The sequence below is a fragment of the Platalea leucorodia genome (genome assembly GCF_965183815.1).
Source record: "Platalea leucorodia genome assembly, chromosome: 4".
Taxonomy (NCBI): Eukaryota; Metazoa; Chordata; class Aves; order Pelecaniformes; family Threskiornithidae; genus Platalea; species Platalea leucorodia.
In genome coordinates, this window is record NC_138826.1 from 21,869,290 (window position 1) to 21,891,895 (window position 22,606).

Consider the following 22,606-nt stretch of genomic DNA (forward strand, 5'->3'; position numbering starts at 1 on the left):
ATGCTATTTTTCTACCCTTAGTAAAAGCAATTTATGTCTCCATCGCTACTACTGAGTGTGTAAAAGCTGGAGAAAAGCGTATCTTACCAAGAAAGGCTGTCTAACATGCCAATCAATGCAAGCAGTAAAGGGTATGCTGCCTTGCTACAAACAGCTGGACTTCAGACACATCCAGGGACGACTTCTCCCTTAGGCTGCTCTGTATAAGTCTGTCTCCATCACAGGGTCATTTCAAGCAGCAGGACTGTCTTTAACTAAGTACAGACACCTGTACTTATTCCATCAAGGACTACACAAAAAACAACCCCCATAGAGGTAGGTGGGGACATGCACAAAATATTTCACATGCAAGCATCCAAAGGCTTCCGAATGCTGCCTACCACCCACTGCTGGCATGTGAACTTCTGGCATCTGTCATGTCCCCATCAGACCCAAGTGAGCTGCTTTTGCCCCTTTTGAATCAGAGGGTGCTTTCTTTCTTGGCCTTTGGGGTTAAACAAGAGCAGCAATTGCCTGCTTTGTGTGGGAAACGGTTGTTAGGGCGACTGGGAGGAATTCCTTGGCACCAGCACTAGAGCAAGAAAGGAATGAGCAGAAAAATGCTCAGCCAGAGTCAGCCAGAAGCAGAGCAGAGCCAGAGCAAGCCAAGGGGACGTGCTCTGCTGTGTTGATGGTAGTGCCTCGCCCTGGGTCTCCCAGCAGCAGCAGAGGGGCCCTGTGCAGCAAAGGTGCTCTGGAAAGGCAAACACACCCTTCACTAACGCGTGCAAACCTCTGTGCAGGGTCCCCTGCAGCACTGGCTGTCCCCACTGACCCCAGGGCTCATCCTCCTGAGCTATGAAGGTGCTGAGGGAAATCAAGCCCTGAGTTTTTACTTTATTGCTGCTTCTGTGATTGAACATATAGACAACAACATATAGAAATGAATTTTCTCTTATAATACTTGGCACAAAGCTGCTTGTGGTCATAAAGGAAACTTGGAAAATTAAGCTGCGGTAGTGATTTTCAAATGGAAATAATCTCATTTTGGGGTCATTTTCACTGTGAAAGATGGTTCAAAGGCACAAGAGGAAAGGGCAGGGTGAGCACTGAGCTGCCAGATATGCGAGTACAATTTTTTTAGGGTTTAGTGACTATATTTTTGCATTACAAATGCTCTCCTTACTCAAAACTGCTGCCTTCCCCATCTGTTCATTTTCCCCAGCTCACACCTCTTTCATAAACAGACAGTAACTTATTGTTTGGATTGGCTTGCTGGCAAATTTACACAGCTCTCCCATATAATGATCTGATTTCAGGTGGTGGTGAGCTGATTGGTAGGTGCAAGGGCATTTACTCTTAAGAATTGTGAGGGCATTCAGCTGCTTGTCTCTATTTAAGTAGTGATAAACAGGAAGAAAAGGAAAAAAAAAAAGGGGGGGGAGCAGTAGAAGGTAGTGCCTGGTCTCTGGACTTTTTGCACACTGGCTTAAAATCTAGAGGATGAAATTAGTGCAGTTTGCACAGTGACAGCGTGCAAGCCTGTCTGCAAACACAGCAGCTGTTGGGGCAAGAGACTGGCGTAAGTCACTGGAAGGTAGGGTGAAGTGTTGTTAATAATGGATGTAGAGCTAAAAGACTTATAAGTAAGGGGGTTATGTCCAGACCTGGAAATGAGACTGGTGATTTCTTTTATGGATAAAAGAAAATTCTGCAGTTTGCTGAACTGTCTCCTCATCAGAGCTACATTTCTACATGGTATTACTTATAGACTGGATTAGAGAAAGTTATTAAGCTTTTAGCCTTGTCACAGACTACCTCTTGCCTGTTTGGTCTGAGGGGTGAGCTCTGATTTCCTCAAATTTAAGTAGTTATGTTATATGATTCATCAGATTATTGCCTTGCATAAAAGTATCTGTGTTTGGTCTGTTGTTTCCAGAATGATTCAGCTTGATTTCCAAGTTCCTGGCTGAAAAAAACAAACAAATACAAACTTTGGCATGAAATTCCCAATGGGCTTTGCTGTTCTTGTTAGGCTTGAAAAAGTTCTAATAGAAGTGAAAGCCACGGAGTAAGTGAAACTGCTGAGCAGTTGAGAACCTCGTTTCCATAAGCTTTCATGTTCCAAAGCAGTTTGCTCCTGGCCTGAAACTTTCCAGGCACAGGGCCAGGCTTTACAAACCTAAGATGGGAAAGGGGAGAAGGGGGCTGCCTCTGTACCTAGAAGACTTCAGTTACCCTCAGTCTAAATTAGAGCATCCTTTAGACTGCTCTCATTTGACCTAAAACAGAGCAGTCAGAGCTTAATGGGTGGTAAAAGCTTCTTGAAACAATGCCAGTAATGCACTGTTCTAAAGCCATCAGCACCTTTATTTCATGCCTTAAGTATTTTTGGGGTTTGAAAAAGGTTGAGCAAAATCCTGCTTGTGATTTCTTTTATAACTTTCCTTACACCGGTTGAGTATGTATCAGGGGCAGCTCCAATGTCACTGATTCAAGCTTGGAAAGTCCCAAGGGTGGAGTCAAGAAAAGCAAAGTACCCTGGTAGCTTCTTCATTTTGTCTAGCTGAAAGTTGATTTGGACCAAATGGCTTAAAAACCCACAAACTAAACCTGATTATGGTGCACATCCTTCTTCTGCTTGAGGTTTCTGCCCACTCTTGCTGGCTGGTGACAGGAGCAGGGACTCTCTGGAAGCCTAGAGGAGGCCTGTGGATGAGGCTTGAAAAAGATTCACTGTGGAGACACTTTATGGGTGTCTGTACCCACAGAACGACTGACCCACTGCCCAGGTAACCATCTTGCAGATAGCGGAGAGATGACTATTTTGTGGGGTACCACAGCACTCCACAGTACAAGCAAACAGGATCACTGGCTGAGTCAAATTCTAACCACCTTAATATGATGTTGGGCAGAGTTTCTATTGACAATCTTGTTAGTGCATTTGGAGTTCACTTTCCAAAAAGGAGTGTTACCTGAGATGCAAAAATGACCTCTGGGGCGGGGTGGGGGGGTGAGACAGTGAGGCTTGGGAGAACCCATGCATCATCTTCTCCCCCTTTTCTGAAGTTTTGCATGTTCCTGAAGGTAATCACTGAGCTATATGTGAGGTTGTGCCTTACATAACTGTCGTGGTTTAACCCCAGCCAGCAACTAAGCACCACACAGCCGCTCGCTCACTCCCCCCCGGTGGGATGGGGGAGAGAATCGGAAGAGTAAAAGTGAGAAAACTCATGGGTTGAGATAAAGACAGTTTAATAGGTAAAGCAAAAGCCACACGCACAAGCAAAGCAAAGCAAGGAATTCATTCACTACTTCCCAGCGGCAGGCAGGTGTTCAGCCATCTCCAGGAAAGCAGGGCTCCATCACGCGTAACGGTTACTTGGGAAGACAAACGCCATCACACCCAATGTCCCCCCCTTCCTTCTTCTTCCCCCAGCCTATATACTGAGCATGATGTCATATGGTATGGAATAGCCCTTTGGCCAGTCTGGGTCAGCTGTCCTAGCTATGCTCCCTCCCAGCTTCTTATGCACCTGGCAGAGCACAAGAAGCTAAAAAGTCCTTGACTAGTGTAAACTCTACTCAGCAAGAACCAAAACATCAGTGTCTTATCAACATTATTCTCATCCTAAATCCAAAACACAGCACTCTACCAGCTACTAAGAAGAAAATTAACTCTATCCCAGCTGAAACCAGGACAATAACTTACTAGTACTGTAAAAGCTGTGTGTGTCTCTTTGGTACACAGTAGTAAAGTGCATGAACCATGGATAAGCTCACTCACATGCACAGCATGTGTGTTAAGGGAGGGACAAGAAGCGTAGTGAAGATGAGTCTGTTCATGTCTAAAGCTGCTCAGTTTAACAGCATCTGCACAAGTAAAAGGGATATTGGACTGTAGTGTCTGCCTCCTGCTCCACTGGCTTGTGAGTGCAGACTGCTCTGGTCTGTATTAAAACTGTGCAGCACTGCTCTGAGCCTTGCTGCAGGGTTCAGGTTCTCCAGACATTTCCTAGCCCATCCATGTTCATTTCTTAAAATCTAGCCAGTGTTTCTCTGCATTTAAGTCCCCTGTTGTGTCCCTTCGCAGCTTTTTTTAGTTCATGCTGGCAAGAATGACAACTTGGGCTTTTTCCCATTTTCTGTCTGGTTTGGTCTCTGCTCCCCTCTGTGACCTACAGCTGTTTGCTGTGACTCCATGATTTTCTGTTTAGAAGGGCCTCTTTGTCCTTGGAGTCCTCAAGAAAGCTGACCTCCATGGCAAGCTGACCCAATTACATCCCAACACAGTGAAAAGGCATATGTAGCCAGCCAGGCACAGACTTTGGATCCAGCAAAAGCAAATTCACTCTGCTTGCGAATCCACCTTACCCCCAGGTGGAGGAGGAATGAAGGACCACTCATGAGCTCTCCTTGCTGCGTGCTGTTGATGAACCTGCCTCTCAAACATGGCTAGAAACCAAGCCAGTGCAGACCCTGGCGGCATGCTTGTTATGCCAAGGGCAATGCCTCCTCCTTTACAACTTGCCCTCGCCATATGATGGATGTGTTTGAGGCAGGAGCAGCTGGCACAGCTTGTTCTCTTGGGAACAGCCAGGGCAGCTTCCCAGGCCACGGGGGACCCTGCTGGGTTAAATGAAATAGCAGTGTGTGGGAAGTAAATGAGAGGTCCATAGCTGGGTGTTTACCCAGCATCCCATGTGGGTTTGTAAATGTGAGAGGGGACAAAGGTCCTATATAGCAAGGGTTAAGATATAGCTGGTGGGAACATTTCCATCAGGGCAGCTTTCCATTTACAATAAATAAATAAATGCTGGCACGGTTGAGTTCTGACAAAAGTCTAGACAGGAAAATATTGCTACAACCATAAGATATTTCAGCTGATTTCACAGAAACATTTCTCCAAATTAAAGCATTAAGAGCTGTTCAGCTCTTTTTAAAACAAACACAAAAAGGAAATAAAAATATAACATTTCACACTCCACTCCTAAGCCTTAACATGTCACAGCAGCTAGTGCAAACACTATGACAACTTTGCTGGGGTGGGCATTACTGAAAGTTGTTAGCCTTAAATGTGCTGGTCCTATGTTAGCCTAGGGATGCTTCTTGACTCATGCCATGCAAGTCTAGGTACGAGATGGGGGGACATCCCAAGTCTCTGTACAGTCTGCTGCTTTATTGAGCTTTACTGTAAGATGTAGGACATGTATGGTGTAGGGTGTGGCTGTGTTTGTTCGTTGCTTTTTGTTTATTTTTTCAAAATAAGCTTTTTTTGAAGGGAGGGAGGTAGAGGAGGGTTTGCTAAGTTTTTAAAGTCCTGTTTTGCTGTGTTCCAGACTGGTAGAGATAGAAAGAGTTAGTAATAATGAGTGAGTGGCTTATTCTGAGTTGGTAATAATGAGTGAGTGGCTTATTCTGTCGTAGCGGAACTCACTGAGTCTCAGTGGAGTTTCATGCTGAGAAATTACCTCGTTGTAATTTGTATGTTGTGTCAGTGCCAGAGGCCGAAATGTTAGTGGGGAAGGGTGTGTGTGGGGAGAAGCAGTGGAAAAATTACAATGAGCTTTAGTCAACGGGGTTGAATGTAGGGCTCCTCACAAGGGAAGCCTCGTTTACTAAGCAACCTGATCTCTCTGGATGAGATTATACGTGAAGAAACAGGTTGAGTCACATCTGAGGGCGTTGCCCCATGGAATTTGTAGATAAGGATGGTTTATACCTGTGTGTTCCCAGCACAGAGAGGCCAGTTGCATTCTGCAGCTTCCAGAAGGAATAAGCCTCCTGAGGAGTACAGTTATTCCAATTTTCTTGCGGTAAGTTTATTGAAAAGAACTTTTCTTTCTCTGTCTTCTCCCTCCACCCCCTTTAAATCTCAGTTTCCCTAACCATGAGGTGTGATATGTGTGGTTTTCTTGTTTTCTTCACCAGCAGACCCAGGTATCACTACTGAGACTGCAATGGCATGGTGGAAGGCCTGGGTAAGTACAGGAAATACTGAAGTAAGACACCTTGACTTATAAGTTGCATCAGGCACTGTGTAGGAATGAAATGTTTCCCTTTAAAAATCAGCCAGACCTATTTACTGATTTTTCTGACTATAAAGTAGCTTTCAGCACTTCCAAAAACTTGATTAAGAAAGGTGTTAACAGGCTTTATGCAGAAGAGCAGACTCTCCCTGGTCCTTCAGTTGAGAGTGGTGCAGGGGGTGTTTGTGTGCCTTTGTATATGGGGAGACAGCACTGGGGAGCAGCACAGTAACACAGCTGAGGTCTGCATTAGGTCTGAAAGCTGCAGGCTCTTCATCCACTCCCTTCTCTTGTGCCAGTGAGTTCAGAGCATTGGCCTATCCCTGTTTTGGTCCCCAGTTGTGCTGGCAGGCTGTGGTCGTGGACGGAGATGTGGTCAAGCCGCAGTGTCTTTTTCCTTGGTGGGTTTTTAATATTGCAATGACAATGTGGACTTGGACACTCTGTCTGTCTGCTAGGAGCCAGAAATGCTGTGTACGTTCTCTTTTAAACTCTTGTGGCTTTGGGAGGAATGTGGCAGGATGGGGGGATACCCGCGGGGTGTGCTGAGGCAGCCTCCAGGGTACGGCTCAGGCCAGGCGGGAGGCAGCTCTGGTGATGTGCACAGCTCTGTTGCCATCGATGGCAGCTCTCCCATTAGCCTATGTGGAAGGCCAGGTTTACCCCTGGACTTTATCTCCAGGTACCTATAAGCCAAGGTCTATAGGAGACCTGCTGGAGCCATACGATGGAGGAATACTGGTAGAGAAGTCATCTTTCCCAACCCAGTCCTCTGCCAAGCACCACTGCCAGCAGTGCACAGGCTTTCTCTTGACTGCTTTTGTGTCTTCTTTGTAAAGATTTGTGTCCCCCTTCCACCTTGTTGTGAAGAAGGCTTCATGTTGCAGCAGCCTGTGCAAGGGGTGAGCTGAGCAGCGGGCCTCAAAGAGGCCTCTGCTGCCCTGTGCCAGCAAAGGTGCCCAGGAAGCGCAGGAGAGCTGTCTTGCAGTGTATTATATTACCTCAGGTGCAACACATCATCAAGAAGTGAGAAACCGCTTTGCACGGACATGACCATTTTTCAGGTTCTCAGTTATAATTTTGCAACAGAGGGGTGGGAACTGGAGAAACCAAACAAAACCAAAACAAAACACCTTGGGGGTTGGGGAATACCAAGCTAATTCCTACTTTCCTTCAGATAGGCAACATTCCTTATCTCAAAACATATAATGATTTTTTTTTTCCCCAGAAAGATTAAAATTGTAATCTTTCTTTCTGTTCATCTCCCTCTGCCTCCCTATTTCCTTTTTGAAGTTTAGTACAGTAAAATGGACTTTTTCCAAAGCTTGGAGTAGCTCTGACTTGAATTTTTCTCTTTCTGCTGATCTGTTCCACCCCACCCACCCCTCCTCCCAAGCTGGAAATCTTTTTAAAAAACTTAGAGTGAGAAAAGGAGATGGAGAAAAGTCCTTGAAAGCTCCAGCGATCTCTTTTACCTGTTGGTGTTGTAGGGGGTGGAGGCATGAAGAGAAGATGAGAGGGCAAAGAAAGGATAGCAGAAAATTGTTTTGATTTTTCCAAACTCTTCATAAAAAATAGAGTTCAAAAGCAAACAGAATGAAAAAATGTGAAACTTTTTCAGAAACGTTCCACTGGAAAAAAAAAAAAAAAAAAAAAAAAAAAAAACCCAACCAAACAAAAAAAAACAGTAACCCCACCTATCCCCAAATTCCATCTTTTCAATAAACTACTGTTTAGGTTTGAAAATATTTTGGTAGAAAAACTTTTAATTCTCTTCCCCTTCATTTATAGGTAAAACTTTTCAGATCATCAGCTGTAAGGTACACTGACTCCGTTGCTTTTGGGCCAATTATTCATCTTCACATGAGCATTACACAGATACCTTGAGTAGTTTCAGTTAGGTAATTGTAGGATCAATTCATCTGGGAAACAAGACCAAACTGAACAGGGTTACTCTGGAAACCTGTTGTGATTGTGCCTGTGCTGGAACAATTAAATACACGGAGAATTAGGTGTATGAGTGAGTCACGAGTGTGCTACTGAGCCAGGATAGGCTGTAAATGTTTACTGGAATTAGTACCAAAAAAAAGACTATTGTTTAAGGTGTTTCTGCTGCCTCCAAATGAAAGCTCAGCTTTCCACTCCCTCTTTCTCTGAGTCACCAGGCACAGGTCCAGAGTGTTTCTTTCACACGAGCCCTTGTATGCAGCTAGACAAGATTGTCTATCTTTTTCAGAGCAAAATCAGGTGATTGAGTGTAACCTGCTTTCCAGGGCAGTTGTGATGGTGCTGGCTGACTTCACAAGGGAGCAGAAAAGGAGTGCTTGCAATGATCCTATCAGCCCATCCATACCTCCTGTTCCGGACTGATGACAAACCTTTGGGGGTGACAATGCTTTAGTCTGTCATTGCTCTTTCTGCAGTGACAGCTTCACCACAGCTTTGAATTTGCTGCTCAGTAGTCATTGGGACTCAAACCTGCATCTAGTGAGAAGTGTCCTTTTGACGCTGTCCACTTCCAAGCTGCTCTCTGCTGGGAGCAGGGTATGGTAGCACAAGAGCCTGTCTCTGTGTTGGCGGTAAAGAAAACTTCTGCAAACTGAAGCCCTCTTCCAGATCTTCCTGAATGATGAACATACTGACTCTCTTGATACTCATAATTGCCTCTTGCTTGCTTGTCACTGCTCCCAGAGCTTGGCTGGCAAAGACGCCAGCATGCAAACATGTGCCATCTATATCCACCAGTAAAGCACTCAGCAAGGACACTTGAGCTGGTTTGCCCAGAGCCAACCTGAGCATCTGCGCAGCACAGTGTGGGCATGCTTCAGCTGTGGCACTAGGCTAGACCTGCATTTCTTGACAGGCACTCCTGACTACACAGCCATTAATCTTCCAGCCTCTCATTAATGGGATTTCCATTAAGGGAATTAATTAATGAAGGAAATTTCCACAAGCTTTTCTACCTGGCAAGGATTGCTTGAAGGCTTTTTCTCTCGGGAAGACTTGGATGAGACTCTAGGAGAAGAGGGGTAGAGCCCTCTTTAGCACAGGAGATAAGAGCAGTGGGGATTTGCAGCATAGCAGGAGGCTGCTGGGTGGCACTTTGTGGTCCATGTTATGCAAGTCAGATGGGACAACCATAGTGATTCCTTCTGGTCTGTAAGCTCTGGTTTGAGGGTGCTTTTCATCTGACTCTGAGGCTTTTGTTAAATTCAAGCTCTTAAGCCTGGGTTCTGGTTGATGGCCTCACTACCTTGTGGTGACTGGAATAAGTCTCAGCATGTCTTTCTGCCCTGGGACTCTAGCACTTGCAGTGCCTTGGGCATCTGCCTGGAGGATTCCTGTGTAGTTGGCCCTTGGTTCAGGTGAGAACATCAAACCTGTGCTTGTCCAGGTGGATCTGTTCCTTCAAAGTAGCCTCTTGGCCCAAATCCGTCTGGCAGAGATACTTCCTTCTTGAAATCAGCTGTGCACAAGTGAAGCAGCAACAGGTGAATAAAGCTGCTACCTAGGAAAATGGTCTGTGAGAGCATGACTATTCCATGAAATCAAAAAAGTATGGGTAAAAACTACCCTGTACCAAACCACCGAGAAATGCAGTTCCTAATAGCAGTATAATACGATAGCATACCTGCTATGAAGTATTGTATTTAACAGGTGAATAAGAAAGTCTAACCTCCTCAGCTTTTTCTACCAGACTGCCTGCACCTAATGACTGTTGCAGCAGCATCAGTCATGCTTTGCACTTCGTGTTTCTGCCAGGAGCCAAAGGCTGGTAGAGGCAGTTGGAGGCAGGAAACTTGTGTTCTTCTTGGAGCTCTGCTGAGACATTTTGAACCAATCCCTCCACTCTTCTGTACCTTCCCCATGTGTAGGCAATGAATAATACTAGTTTACTTTCCAAAATACTTTTTCTTCAGCTGATGAAAAGCAGTGGTGAAAAGTCCCGTGTTTTTCTTCTTCTTTCAGAGTGAAGCAGAGGGCAAGTCAGTGACAGGCGCTTTAAACTTTGACCCCACACCTGATGCTCAGACTCTGTACAAGGCCATGAAAGGGCTTGGTGAGTTGACTCCAACCACATGTGTAAATTCTATGTTCTGCTTCTAATTGCTGAGTTGAAAGTCATTCCTTAAGAAAATTGCAGCCAGATATACCATTTTTTTAATGTGGAAAATTAAAAATTAAAGTTTCCCCAATACATACTTAAACTTCGACATCATGAAGGCAATGAACTTCAGAAGGTTGTCTGAATACTAGAATTGGGATTTTGGACTAGTCTCAACTTATTCTGTGTACTGTGTTTATGGCTTATTGTTGTTCTCCACAGGGACTGATGAACAAGCTATAATTGATGTCCTAACCAAGAGGAGCAATATGCAGCGTCAACAGATTGCCAAATCATTCAAAGGACAGTTTGGAAATGTTCGTCCAAAACAAAGTCATATTCAGTCACTGTTTCACTGCATGCAGGATGTAGTAAATGGGTGTACAGTTCATCCTTCAACCATGGTGTAAACAATATGCAGGTCTCCTGCAAATAAGTAGATTAATATTTATTTATAAGGCCTGAGGTGAATGTGTGAGGTTAATTTTTGGTTGGAAAAACTGGTTTCCCTCCAAAGATTGTAATTTTTTTGGTAAAATGCGTTTTGACCAGAAATAGTTTTTAGAAATCTATTTTAACTTAAACTTTAACTTCTTATTGCTTTTGAAGCTGTAATGAAAATTGATACCTTTCTAAGTGACATTTTGAGCAAAATGTTGGTTTGGTTTGGGGCCATTTTAAATGCCAAAGAAAGTTCAATTTAAAGACTTATTTAATTACATTTGTTTGGAAATTCTGAAAATGGAAACAAACTGAGGTTATTGACAACCATGTTTTTCTGTGGCTATCTTTCTGTCTTTGATAAATTCTTTTACTGGGAAAACTCTTCTACCAGCCGTACTCTGGAGCTAGTTGTCTGAGAGTCACAGTTAAAGAAGGGGAAAGAAGGAAGCATATTGGGAAAGAGCAATATAGGCTCTTGGGTCAGCATAGAAACAGGAGTCTCCAATGACCCTTGCTGGAAGGGGGACTGTTATGCAAGGGCCAAAAAAGGGAAGCAAAGGGGGGTGGGAGTGGCAAGTATGGGACAATGAATAAAGTGCTTGCATCCCACTAAAACAGGGTGAGTCATACCCTAAAAAACCTGCATTATAGTGAAAGGAAAGTTTGAAGTTTATTTTCAGACAGACTGCATGCCTGATTCTGCAATGATTCTGTCCTGGGTGCATGTTTATATGCAGGCTTTGGGAACTGGCTCTGTCTGAAGCTACATCCCTTGCTCAGTTGAAGGCCTTCAGCTGCCTGGTTCTGCTCACTGAATAAAGCAGGGTGGAGGAAGATTTTTATCGTCCCTATTCTGCTGCAGAATTAATTAGTACCTGGGAGAAGCTTGAGTAATGGGACAACAAGGAATGTAGAAGGACCTAGACAAATCCTATTTTGGAACTAGGTGCCTTTTTCAGTCCCAGGACCTTTTCTAATAACCTATCAACACAACACCGTCGTTCAGCTTCATTGCTGTAGACCATGGGGATGGATACAGCACTAGACAGTAAGAGAGTCTCTGAGGCTTTTTATGTAACTGTGTGGTACGTGTTTAACAGGATTTGATTGAAAGCCTGAAGTCTGAACTGAGTGGCAACTTTGAGAGGCTCATTGTAGCTCTCATGTACTCCCCATTCAAGTATGATGCCAAGGAGCTCCATGATGCCATGAAGGTAAGCAAACTGCACACTGATATTTAAGTAGCAGCATGGATCCAGTGTTAATTTCCTGTAACTGTTCTTATTAACGCAAGTGGAAGTAACTGGACTGTTACATGATTAAGTTTGTTATTAGCGTCAGCCTCTGAGAAATAGTTAATTTTGCAGTTAATGCATATCTGAGGGAAAATACTGCTTTAGTATTTAGGGGTGTATGAGAGTGTCTGTACATACATGTCTCAGAGCCTAGGGATGGCGAGAGCAAAACTAAACTCAGCTTTGGCAAGGAATGAACACTGACAGATGACGGTTTTCAGTTAAACATCTCTCTGCTGCCTTCTGCAGTGCCTCTCATGAATGGAGCTCAATGACACAAAGCTACTGCCCTGATGCCCCACCTGAGATGTAAAACCTTTAAGAAATAAAGGAGTGGTGGTGTGGGGGCCAGGCTGGGGTTGGCTGGGATCCTACCTATTGATACAGTATCTTTTCAAGTTTCAGATGCAGAGAGGTCTATTAAAATGGTACAAAGATAGACTGGCTAGGCAAGCACTAGTCTCCCCACATCCCTCTAACACTGTCTGTCATCAAAGCTCCAGATCCAGAAGTGCATTGCAGAAGTGCAGGTTTATATAAAATCATCCTTTACAAATTAGGCACCTCAGTAAAAAACCATGTTCAAACCAAATGTGCTTTGTGTCTCCAGCTTTCATCCTGACAGTTTCTCACAGCTCAGCATGCAGCCTAACACTTTGCTACCATCCAACTCCTCACTTCACCATACTTCTCTGGCAATAAATTACAATCCATGACTAGATGCCTTTCTCCACCTTCATTTCTCCACTATGTTTTCTATTAAAGGGTGTAGGAACAAATGAAGATGTTATCATAGAGATCCTGGCATCCCGGACAAAAGCGCAGATCAAAGAGATAATCAAGGCGTACAAAGAAGGTAAAGTGCCTGGGGCTCTGATTTGTGTGGTCAGAGCAATGTGTGACTGCCTGATTGCACAGCAGGAATGGTGTTGCCAACTAGCATTGTCAGCAGGAAAATGAGATTTTTTTAAAAGCAAGAAGGTGCAACCTAACTCTGCTTTCAGCCTGGCAAACGGAACACGGCTATGTTGAGAGAATCTGAAAATCTGTTTCTAACTCTCCATCTAGCTAGACAAAAAGGTCAGCAAATCACAAATTTGATTCAGCTTGGCCACATAGGCTATTTTCAGAATGCAAACAAAATTATAGCTATGCACTTTGCATTTTCCTTCCCCTTAAATACACTCTAGATGGGAATTTATCAAATACGTATTTGTAAATATTTGGTATCTTTTTGGTCCCTTAAACTATATGTCTAACATTAGCTCTGTGTTTATCCCTTGGACATCAGTGGAGCTAGTGACTCAGATGCGAATGCTGAGCTGGGTATCGCTGAGGGTGTGAGCTGATCTCAGCCCTGTTTTTGTTTGGGTTTTTTTTTTTTCCCCCTAGTGACCTTCTTGACTAGTGTCAGGCTATTGTGTGTCCTTGGGTGACTGGTAATATCCTGACTATATCACCCAAATAACAAATCCTTCCCTTGTCCTTCTCTTTCCCTTGGGTAGAATATGGTTCTGATCTGGAAGAAGATATAAAATCGGAAACAAGCGGCTACTTTGAACAGATTCTGGTTTGCCTTCTTCAGGTAATGCTAGAGAAGAGAAATGAGGGTATAAAGATCTTCACGTTTTTCTCTTCCTTTTTGGAGAAGACATGCAGTAGAAGAGGCAATAGAGTCATGATCACCAGATAAACTGCAGAGACAAACATGTCACTTGGACTGGATCTGTGTTTCAGCTTCGACGTGACTGAAGCAGGGAAACGCCCTCCCTTAGCAGCAGTAAGAGAGGTGGGAACTTACAGCCAGCTCTGCTACAGGGAGACACCTCAGTTTTACATGTGTGTAAAGCCATTGCACTCTACAAGGGTCTTAGAAAACAGTGCCCCTCAACTATGATTCACTGCTCTTCCAGGGCCTGTCCCCTCAATGCTGAGTGCATTTGGATGCATTTATGCTATCACATTTTATGAATTTTCCTGCCTAGCAGAAGAATAACTTCTTTGCCTTTCGGTGAAGGTCTTGGCACTTGTGCTGTCTGAAACATTACTGCTTGAGTACTCTGCAGAAATAGATAACTGAGGAGGATAATTGATCTTTGCCCAGAATGTACGCTGTGATCCTTATATATGGAAGAATCTTCATGAGACAAAACGGTTACGTTTCTTTTTCTTCTCATAGGGTGAGAGGGACAATGCCACTCTCTACGTGGACACAGCACGGGCTCTCCAGGATGCAGAGGTACTCTCAAATGCCTGTGATCAATGATATGACTGCATCCCACCAGTCTTGAAATTCAGAGTGTTTCAGTGGGCATCTGAGTCCTGGTCAGCGGAGGGCTGGAGCCACAAGTTTGGGGAGGGGTGGCCTTCAAGGGGAAGTAACTTGGGATTCTTCAATTTTGCCTGCACTGCTGAGCCTTGCTGTTCCAAAGAGGAGTGATGAGAGCTGGGCTTGGGCTCAGCTGTTTTTGATATGTGAAAGTATATGGGTATGGTGGAGTGGGACAGCAAAGAATGGGGAAGAAACCTCAAGAGTATTGTTGGCTGCTTCAGCTGCTGCAGGAGGGCTGGAAAAGGTGGAGATAGTGGCTGCTCCAATTTGACTAAAATACACAGTCAAGGGGTTTCATAACCAACCATTCTAGGAGAGTCTAGTTCACACAGTGTTTTAAGTTACTTCATACTCCTTTACCCTAGCAGTGCCTTAAGCTAAACTCTGTTCCTTTACCAGCTGCACACACAGAACATGTCTCTAACAATTGTGTGTTAAATTACAGGCTCTCTATGCTGCTGGGGAGAAGATACGGGGCACTGATGAGATACAGTTCATCACCATCTTGTGCACAAGGAGTGCCACACACTTGCTGAAAGGTATGGAGCAGAGCCCATACTCCCAAGCCTCTGAAATGAGAAATCACTCTATCCAAAAAGAAGAGGAAGGGCTATAGATGGGAGAGGTGGGTGGTCAGAAATAAGTACCTGAGTCTGTCTCCTAATGCTTGGTCACTCAGTGACCACAGAGAGAGAGAGAGAGGGAGTGAGAGAGAGTGTCCCTTTCTAACCAGGTAGGAGCATGCAGTGGACAGATCCATTACTTCTTGGATATGGGTTCCTCTGGGGAAAAAAATCACTGAAAAAGTAGCTGGTTATTCAGTGCTGGAGAATCATGGGGTGCACCCTGCATTTCTGCCCAGGTTCTTCTGAGGGCATCAGAAGCTGCAGGAAAGGAAAAGACTAACCCAGCTGCAGCAAAGGGAGCCCTCGGCTCCTCACTGCCCTGTGCAGCAGAGACCTGGCCTTGTCATCTCAAGACTTTTGAGGTAGTCCAAGGCTCTGACTAACAGATTTTGTTATGTTGGCTGAATCTAAGCATATCAAGTACTGTGTCAATCAGCTGGACCTAAACTGATAAATTTACGTGTGATAAATTAGGTATGCCTGAGGTTTTTTCAAGCTGACATCTTCTGAGGCTGTTTTCTAGGCCCTGGAGGCCAGCTCCCCCTTGTGTTTCAGATTTAATCTCCCAGCATCACTTAGAAAACAAAAAAAAAAAAGTGGTCTCTAGTCTTTGGCTATGTCTGCCTTTAAGAACTGAATTTCAACTAGTCGTTGTCAGGATGAAACCAATCTTTGGGACCTACTGTATCACTAGGCAAGTCATTTCCTCTGTGCTACAGCAGCCTGTAACTGTTTATCTTTAAAACTTGAGTGTAGTTGTTGCAGCTATTTTTTTTTTTCTTTTTTAATATGAAGAGTAGGCCTGAGTTGAGGAGGTTGTATCCATCTGTCTATTCTGTGGTATTGCCTTTTCCCAAAGTATCTGCGTTAACGTTTAGGTATCTGATCTTGAATGCGGAAAAAACTGTATTAAGTTGTCCATCGCATTACATAGCAGTTTTCCTTCTTTGTTGGTCTGAAAGCTACGAATCAAAACTGAGATCTGTAATTCTGAACCCTGGAGTATCCAGAGTGTATAAGGTGAACAACTCTGTTGCTGAGCTTTTGTTAATGTGGGAGTTCAAATATCTTGGAATCCGCACCTGTGTTTTGCTGATATTTTCTAAGTTGTTTTTTTTTAAAATTGTATTTGAAATACTAAGTTTTCCTAAACTGTTGTCATAATTTAAAAGTCCAAGGGCTATGAGCAGCATAGTCCTGGATTTAATTTGATTTGATTTTGGCTCCTGAAGCTAGTGACATCAGCAAACGCAAGACCAAATGATAGAGTTGTGCCTAACCTTCTGTCGTCTGCTTCATTTCTGTGGTTAAAGACAGTGATGAAGGGTCAGATTTCCAAATGAATATGAGGTGACTGAACTTGCATTTTTAAATGAAGGCAAGGAATTAAGACCCATGGATGGTTTGAGTTTTTGTGAATATTGCCATCCATTTTTGTAGCTGATTTCTGATTTCTGGGCTTGACTAAAGCCTCCTGAAGTTGGTGCAAATGTGGTCATTGCTTTAGCAGGATCTGTGTTTTCATATCGCCACACAAGCAATACCTGTAAATATTGGGCACAAAATGCCTGAGCAGTTGCTTGGTAAAAAAATCTAAAGTTCTCTGTGTTTCAAACAGTGTTTGAAGAATACCAGAAACTGGCTGGTAAGAGCATAGAAGACTCTATCAAGAGTGAAGCTCATGGTTCACTTGAGGATGCCATGCTGGCTATTGGTAAGGGTGGCTACGTTTCCCTTTCTTCTGTCGGAGTCTGCTGCCTTTTCTCCTGCAGCAGTTGACTGTTATGGGATGGATCTACTTTTATAAAGGTATCTGGTAGGATGTAAAGGGTACTTCTTAGTTAAGATAAACTCAGATCCCAGGGGTACACTGAATTCATGGAAAGCATGTTCAGTCTCTGTTACCTGCTGCCCTGGACTGGAATTACCATTGCTTCTTACTGAGCCTTTTTGTATGCCTAGTGAAATGCACCAGGAACGTCCATTGCTACTTTGCAGAGAGGCTGTACCATGCTTTAAAGGTAAGACTCTTCATTGTAACATACTTGTTTTCATACTGGACTTAACTTGTAACCTGGTTTCCACCAACTCAAATTAGAAGAGCCAAGGTTTTGGTGAAATCCAGCAAGTTTAGTGCTATTGTTGCAAGTAGTAGCAGAATCCCTTCAAACACCTTGGGCAGAAAAGTACCCTTCAAGCTTGAGATACCAAGGGAGTCTGGCTTTTCTGACTTAGGAGTCTGCAAGGAGCCCAGTCCCACCTTCTGGAACATGGACAAAACTTCTGGAAGATCCTTTTCTAGGAGGTTGATCATGGTGGAGTTTTGCCCATAATGGTAACTTAATGGACTGAACCACAATATTTTCTTTTTAGGAAGCAATTCTCTCAATGGCAGTATAAAATGAAAGAGTTCCAAATGGGGGCACATAAGGCATCTGCAGATTGTGCCCCTGTAACTCTTAAGGGATATGTAAAAGATGTCAGCTCTCCCAACTTTGTGGAAAGCTGAGTGATTATTTTTGTTATCAATGTGATCTTAATTTTCCTGTGAGTGATTAAACAATATTGGTTGAAGCCAAGTGTTGTATGGGTGGTGCTGCAGAAGGACAATATGTATTCAGTGTACACTTCCAACTCTGTTTGCTTTTGCATTTGACATGTGCAAAGACTTAGAGCACATTTCCATGGCGGGCTTGTGGTATGGACAGTAGTCCCTGGGAGGGAGGTGGGGGGTGGCCCTCCAGAAAGAGAAGCAGATATGCTGCAGAACATGTGCCAAGCAATGTTTGAAAGCTGACTTCTCCTGTCCTGGACCAGTTTGCAATAGCTTATCCCTTGAAGACCCACTAACACCACAGACTGATATATCTGTTATTTCAGGGGGCTGGCACCCGTGATGGGACTCTTATAAGGGTGATCGTTTCTCGAAGTGAAGTTGACTTAAATCTTATAAAGGCTGAATTCAAGCATATTGCAGGAAAGTCTCTCTCCAGTATGATTCTGGTAAGCAGCATCTTGATATGATGGTTCTTAGCCATCACATACATTCCTAACCTGTCCAGCACTGTGGGATGCTTCCATGGTTGTTTTCAGTAAAAATGTCGTTTCTGCGAAGATCATAGCTCTCCTTCATTAGGCCTATTAACAATCAGCTCCTTCAGAAACATATATGCCTGAACGGTGAGTTAGATTGTATGCTCTGTAAGTGACTTGGGCAAAGCCAAACCTGAGGAGAGACCGCTCCAGGTTTTTCACGGACCAGACTCTGTATCCTTGCACTTTATGATCTCCTAGATGAACCTAGACTCATTTAATCCTCCCCGTTACACCTTTCCCACACTGCTGTGCTATTTTCTCCTCTCTCTCTGCTGTCCTTAACTACCTCAAGCCAGTGCCATATAACTCAAAACAGTGGTGGGTTTTTTTGGTTTGTTTTCTTTTTGTTGTTGTTTTTGGGGGGGTTTTTTTTGTTTGTTTGTTTTTTTAACTGACTTCTCCCAGATGAAGGCCTGGTCTATACTGTGGTGAGATAGGTTTAGAAACTGAACCTTGTCAAATCTTATTGCAGCTTTTGAGGCTTGAGTCTCAGCTCTGAGTGAATGACCCTCCCCTGTTAGGGCTGAAATGCTGGGTTTTACCATTTGTCCTAAGGACTCTGGGACATTCCTCTCCCCCAGTGCAAATGGCACAGAAGCCCTATCCTTAGCAGTCCCCATGGGATGTCTGGTTCTGTAATGAAGGCCCTTCTAATTGACACTGTCAGTGTCTGTCATGATGATTAATGATCAGTCTTCAAGGTTCTGTACAGAATATTCATTCCTTCTGAGAAGCGGAACTGGCTCTACACCTGTCGTCACAAAACATTCAAAGGGAGCAAATTTTTTTATCTAGTGATTATTCTCTGTAGTGCTTCCCTAGATCAAAATGACCATATTTGTGGCTTTTTTTAAAAAATGTCATGTATCAGAGCTAACTATACTGCCCTTTCCCTTCCTGTAAGCGAGAGAATGCTACATAAATACCCAGGGACATAAAATCTGAACGCCACAGGGTTGGTTGCTCTCGTTCGTGCAGACTTTGTCTGTGCTGCTCTGTGGGATGGAGCCGTGATCAATTGCTCACCTGCATTCCAAAGAAAAGAATTGGACTTAATACATGTTATTTCAGGTGGCAGCTACAAGCCTCATTTCTCTGTTCACTTTTGATGGTGTGTCAGCTGGCAGTAACTCTGCTGAAGTCTGGCTTGCTCTTTCCAAAGTGCTTTTCCTGTGTGGGCATATTCCACAGACTGACAAAGTCAGCACTTGGAGCGTGCAGACGAACTTCCACACTCACCTTTTTTTTTTCTTTTTTTCTTTCTCTCTCCTGTCAGGATGACACCAGTGGTGATTACAAGACAGCCTTGCTGAATCTCTGTGGCAGTGACTGACAAAACCTAGGAGGAAGATGCTGAAATGGATACAGAGGGAAAATTAACAGTGAACAAGGGTCTGAAAATGTACATGTAGAAAATCTTTCTGTTGTTCCAAGTGGGGAGAAAAAGATGACCAAATTAATGGTCGAGATTTCCAAAGCTCTCTGAAGGACGTGGTTGCTCATTACACATTAAAAGCTATTCACTTCCCTAACAGTTTTTCAAACACAAGTGGGAACGTTTCTTTTTTGTTTCCATTTTGTTCTGTGTGATTTCCCTTCTCTTTTAATGCACTGTGAAAGGTGGCACTGAGACATGAAATTAAAGGCTTTTTTGAGACATTGAGCCCTCTGTAAGTGTTTCACAAGTCTGAACAACCCTACCAAGCTTTAGCTGTCCTGAAGCCTTGCTAAGTTCACTAGGACAAGCTGGTACAGCACCGACCATTTGATGCTAGGAGGATGGGTCTGGAAGGAGTCCCAGATATTAATGGGTCTTTAGGGCATGGGTCAGAATGGAGAATTCAGTCCTAGGGGGGCTGGTTTAGCAGCCTTATCTGCATAACTTCAGTGGGGGCTCCCCAAGGAGCAGGGAATGGCAGAGCCAAACTGGCTATAAGCATGTGAAAGTTGAAAGCTGTGTGCTTGATTTCCTTCTTGCTTGTGTGAATGTCTGCCGGGGCAGACCAGCAAGTTCAGGGAGTGACATCAATGTCAGACTGTGGGGAAATCAAAACCGGGGCGAATGATTTGGTTTTGGTGAATATAGGATATCCTGCTCTTGGGAGCAGACCTGTTTCTGCTCCTAGTTTCACAGTAACTTCACAGAGGTCAGTGGACTCCCTTGGAAATTCCCCCCACCTCCATGACTGCCCCAACTGCTTGCTGAGTAAGGCCCCAGATTTGGACAATGATACAGAGAGAACAGGATGAAATGCTTTGAGAAGCTCAGGTCTGCCTTGACCAATGATTCTCCACACTTAAAGCAACTCATTTAAATCTGTAATTACTAAAAGCCATTGTGTTTAGAGGAGTAGCTTTTCTGAAGTTTCTGGCAGAGGAGTGGTTCTTCCCTTGCATTGCTGAAATGACCAGGAACTGGTGCAGGGAGAGTGGTGAATTAAAAAAATCTTAGGGAGTCCAGGACCCAGAGCTGGGGTCAGAGTATCTGCTTCCCTCAGGTGAACATGAAGAGGAGGAGGTTTCAATCTCTGACCTTTTAAGTGTTTGTGTTTTCGGCGATATCCCAGTTTCTCACCTGGACTAAAATGAGTTGGAGACATGTCTCTAGACTGACCATCAAGGGGAAGTTCTTCACTCACTTTTTGGGGGATGTGGGCCAGCTCCAGGACCAGAAATCACACGTGCCTTCTGCTGGCCAGAGGACCCACTGGGTTTTTCGGAGAGCCACTTGTTCTCATTGACAACGATGACCAGCCTTCCCCTGGTTTTGCAGGTTCGGGCGCTGATCTCCAGCGAGAGGCGGGGCAGGAGCGGGGATGGGACGCCTGCTGCGGAGAAAACCGTGCTTACACCACCATCTTGTGGGTGACAGCCTGCGTGCAGCCCGGCCGGCAGGACCGCGGCCGGGAGCTCCCGGCCCCGCCGGGGCCCCGCCCGCCCCCCAGGCCTGTGCGCCGACGAGGGCGGGCGAGCGAGCGCCCCGGCCACCCTGCGCCCCTCGCCTCCCCTCGCAGTGCCCCGACGCCTCGGTCGCAGGCCAGGGCTCCAGCGGGAGAGATGCAGAACAGGCACGGGGTGGAGCAATTTACTCCCCTTTAAACAACACATGCTTTCCCTCCCCGCTGTTTTAAAATCTGTAATGAAGGGGTGCACTTGCTGACAGGTGTCCCCTTCGTGACTCCAGTTTAGGGACTCTCACCCTGCAAGCCCCTTAGCTCTGGCATGGCTAAGAGGCTCTGCAGAAATGCTCTCCTCTGACCGGATCTGTGCAATGAGGCATTAGTGAAAATATGAGCCATTCCCTTCATTTTTTTCTGGTATTATTTAGGAAAAGGCAAATGGGAATTTGTAACTGCCTAAGCAAGGAGCATGACTGATTTATACAGCTGTATCCACGACATCTGCGTCTCCTGAGTTTAGACAGACAGCAAGTGAGAAATGATCCCAGATTTGAGGGACTTAAAATGTGACTAGAAAAGCCTAATAAAAGCTCAGCTCTTCAAAGATATTTTAGTTCAGAGTTGTCTGTTGATTTCACTGCAACTTTTGTGCTTACATCGTCTCGGAGCTCCTGTCGTTACTAGTGTCACGTTGTTCAGGTCAGAGATTGGCTTTCCCTGTTGCCTGTGCTTAGCACAGTGAGTTAGGATTAGAGCTGTTTCAGTGTGATTGTGGTCCCAATTTATTAATAACAGCTTGGGAGATGTAAGGTGAATTGCCAGTAGGCTCACAGGAGATCAGTAGTAAAGCTGGCAGGGAGGAACAACCAAGGGAAGCTGATTCTATCACCATAATTGCTGGGAAACAAAACAATTGTGAAACATCAATAAAGATTTAATTACATATTGATTGCTGCTAAAATGTTCCCTGGGTGAACAGGTGCTTTAATAAAGTGGAATCAATTCCTAAGCTGTTCTAACCAGTCTTTTCCAAATGCATATATTGACTTAGGGTCTTTCTATTCCTTCACAGTTTAATTAACATGATTTTATTGCACAAAAATCAAGATAAACGCTTAGCAAGGAGGAGATAACAGGGGCAATGTAAGAAATGTCCATGACTGGTGCAGGCCTTCTGCTGCCTGTGTGCCAGCTTTTTTCCACCTCCTGTCCTGTAGGAAAACCTGTGTGTGGGGAGTCTCCAGGGACTGCACTAATGCCACCTTGCTGTCCCTCCCTGGGTGGCTGCTCTGTGTCTTCAGATGCAGTGCACACATGGCAGGAGCTGTGCTAACCCAGGGAGTGGTGGGATGTAAGTACTTCAGCTCTTTGCTCAACTCACACCTAGGTGTACATAGGAATAGTTGACTCCAACTACTAGCTCTGCTCCTGACACCTGGGAGAACTAACAAAAATCTATTCCAGATATGATGCCAAGGCACATAAATCATGTTTAAACTCTGAAGGCTCCTATTCCGGAGAAAGCTGACTTTACATAGTTTTGCTTAATTCTCCCAGCATCCCAGTGCAGATGTGGTCTGAAACCCAGATGGCTGACCACAGGATCCCCAGGCAGTGGCCAGCCACAGGAAAGCAAAGGCTCTGCTTAAGGGGTATCACCGCTGTGACTTCTGGGGAGAAGAAGAAAAGATTGGATGGGTCTGGCTTCACATGCATTTCTATTTTACAACAGTTTGGAGTAATTTTTGGATAAAATATATTTAAGCATTCAAACTGATATTAAAAAAAAAACATTGTTCC

General features: G+C 44.4%; 1 protein-coding gene across 1 annotated transcript; it reads left to right on the forward strand.

Annotated features, from left to right (window-relative positions):
• The first annotated feature begins 5,748 nt into the window (after nucleotides 1-5,748).
• Nucleotides 5,749-19,341, forward strand: ANXA8L1 (annexin A8 like 1). The gene is made up of 13 exons (XM_082308106.1): nucleotides 5,749-5,795; nucleotides 5,914-5,960; nucleotides 9,978-10,068; nucleotides 10,336-10,430; nucleotides 11,658-11,771; nucleotides 12,618-12,708; nucleotides 13,358-13,437; nucleotides 14,032-14,091; nucleotides 14,630-14,723; nucleotides 16,429-16,524; nucleotides 16,773-16,831; nucleotides 17,691-17,813; nucleotides 19,183-19,341. The coding sequence occupies exons 2-13, from the start codon at nucleotides 5,940-5,942 to the stop codon at nucleotides 19,237-19,239; spliced, it is 981 nt and encodes a 326-aa protein (XP_082164232.1). The 5' UTR covers nucleotides 5,749-5,795; nucleotides 5,914-5,939; the 3' UTR covers nucleotides 19,240-19,341.
• The last annotated feature ends 3,265 nt before the right edge of the window (nucleotides 19,342-22,606 follow it).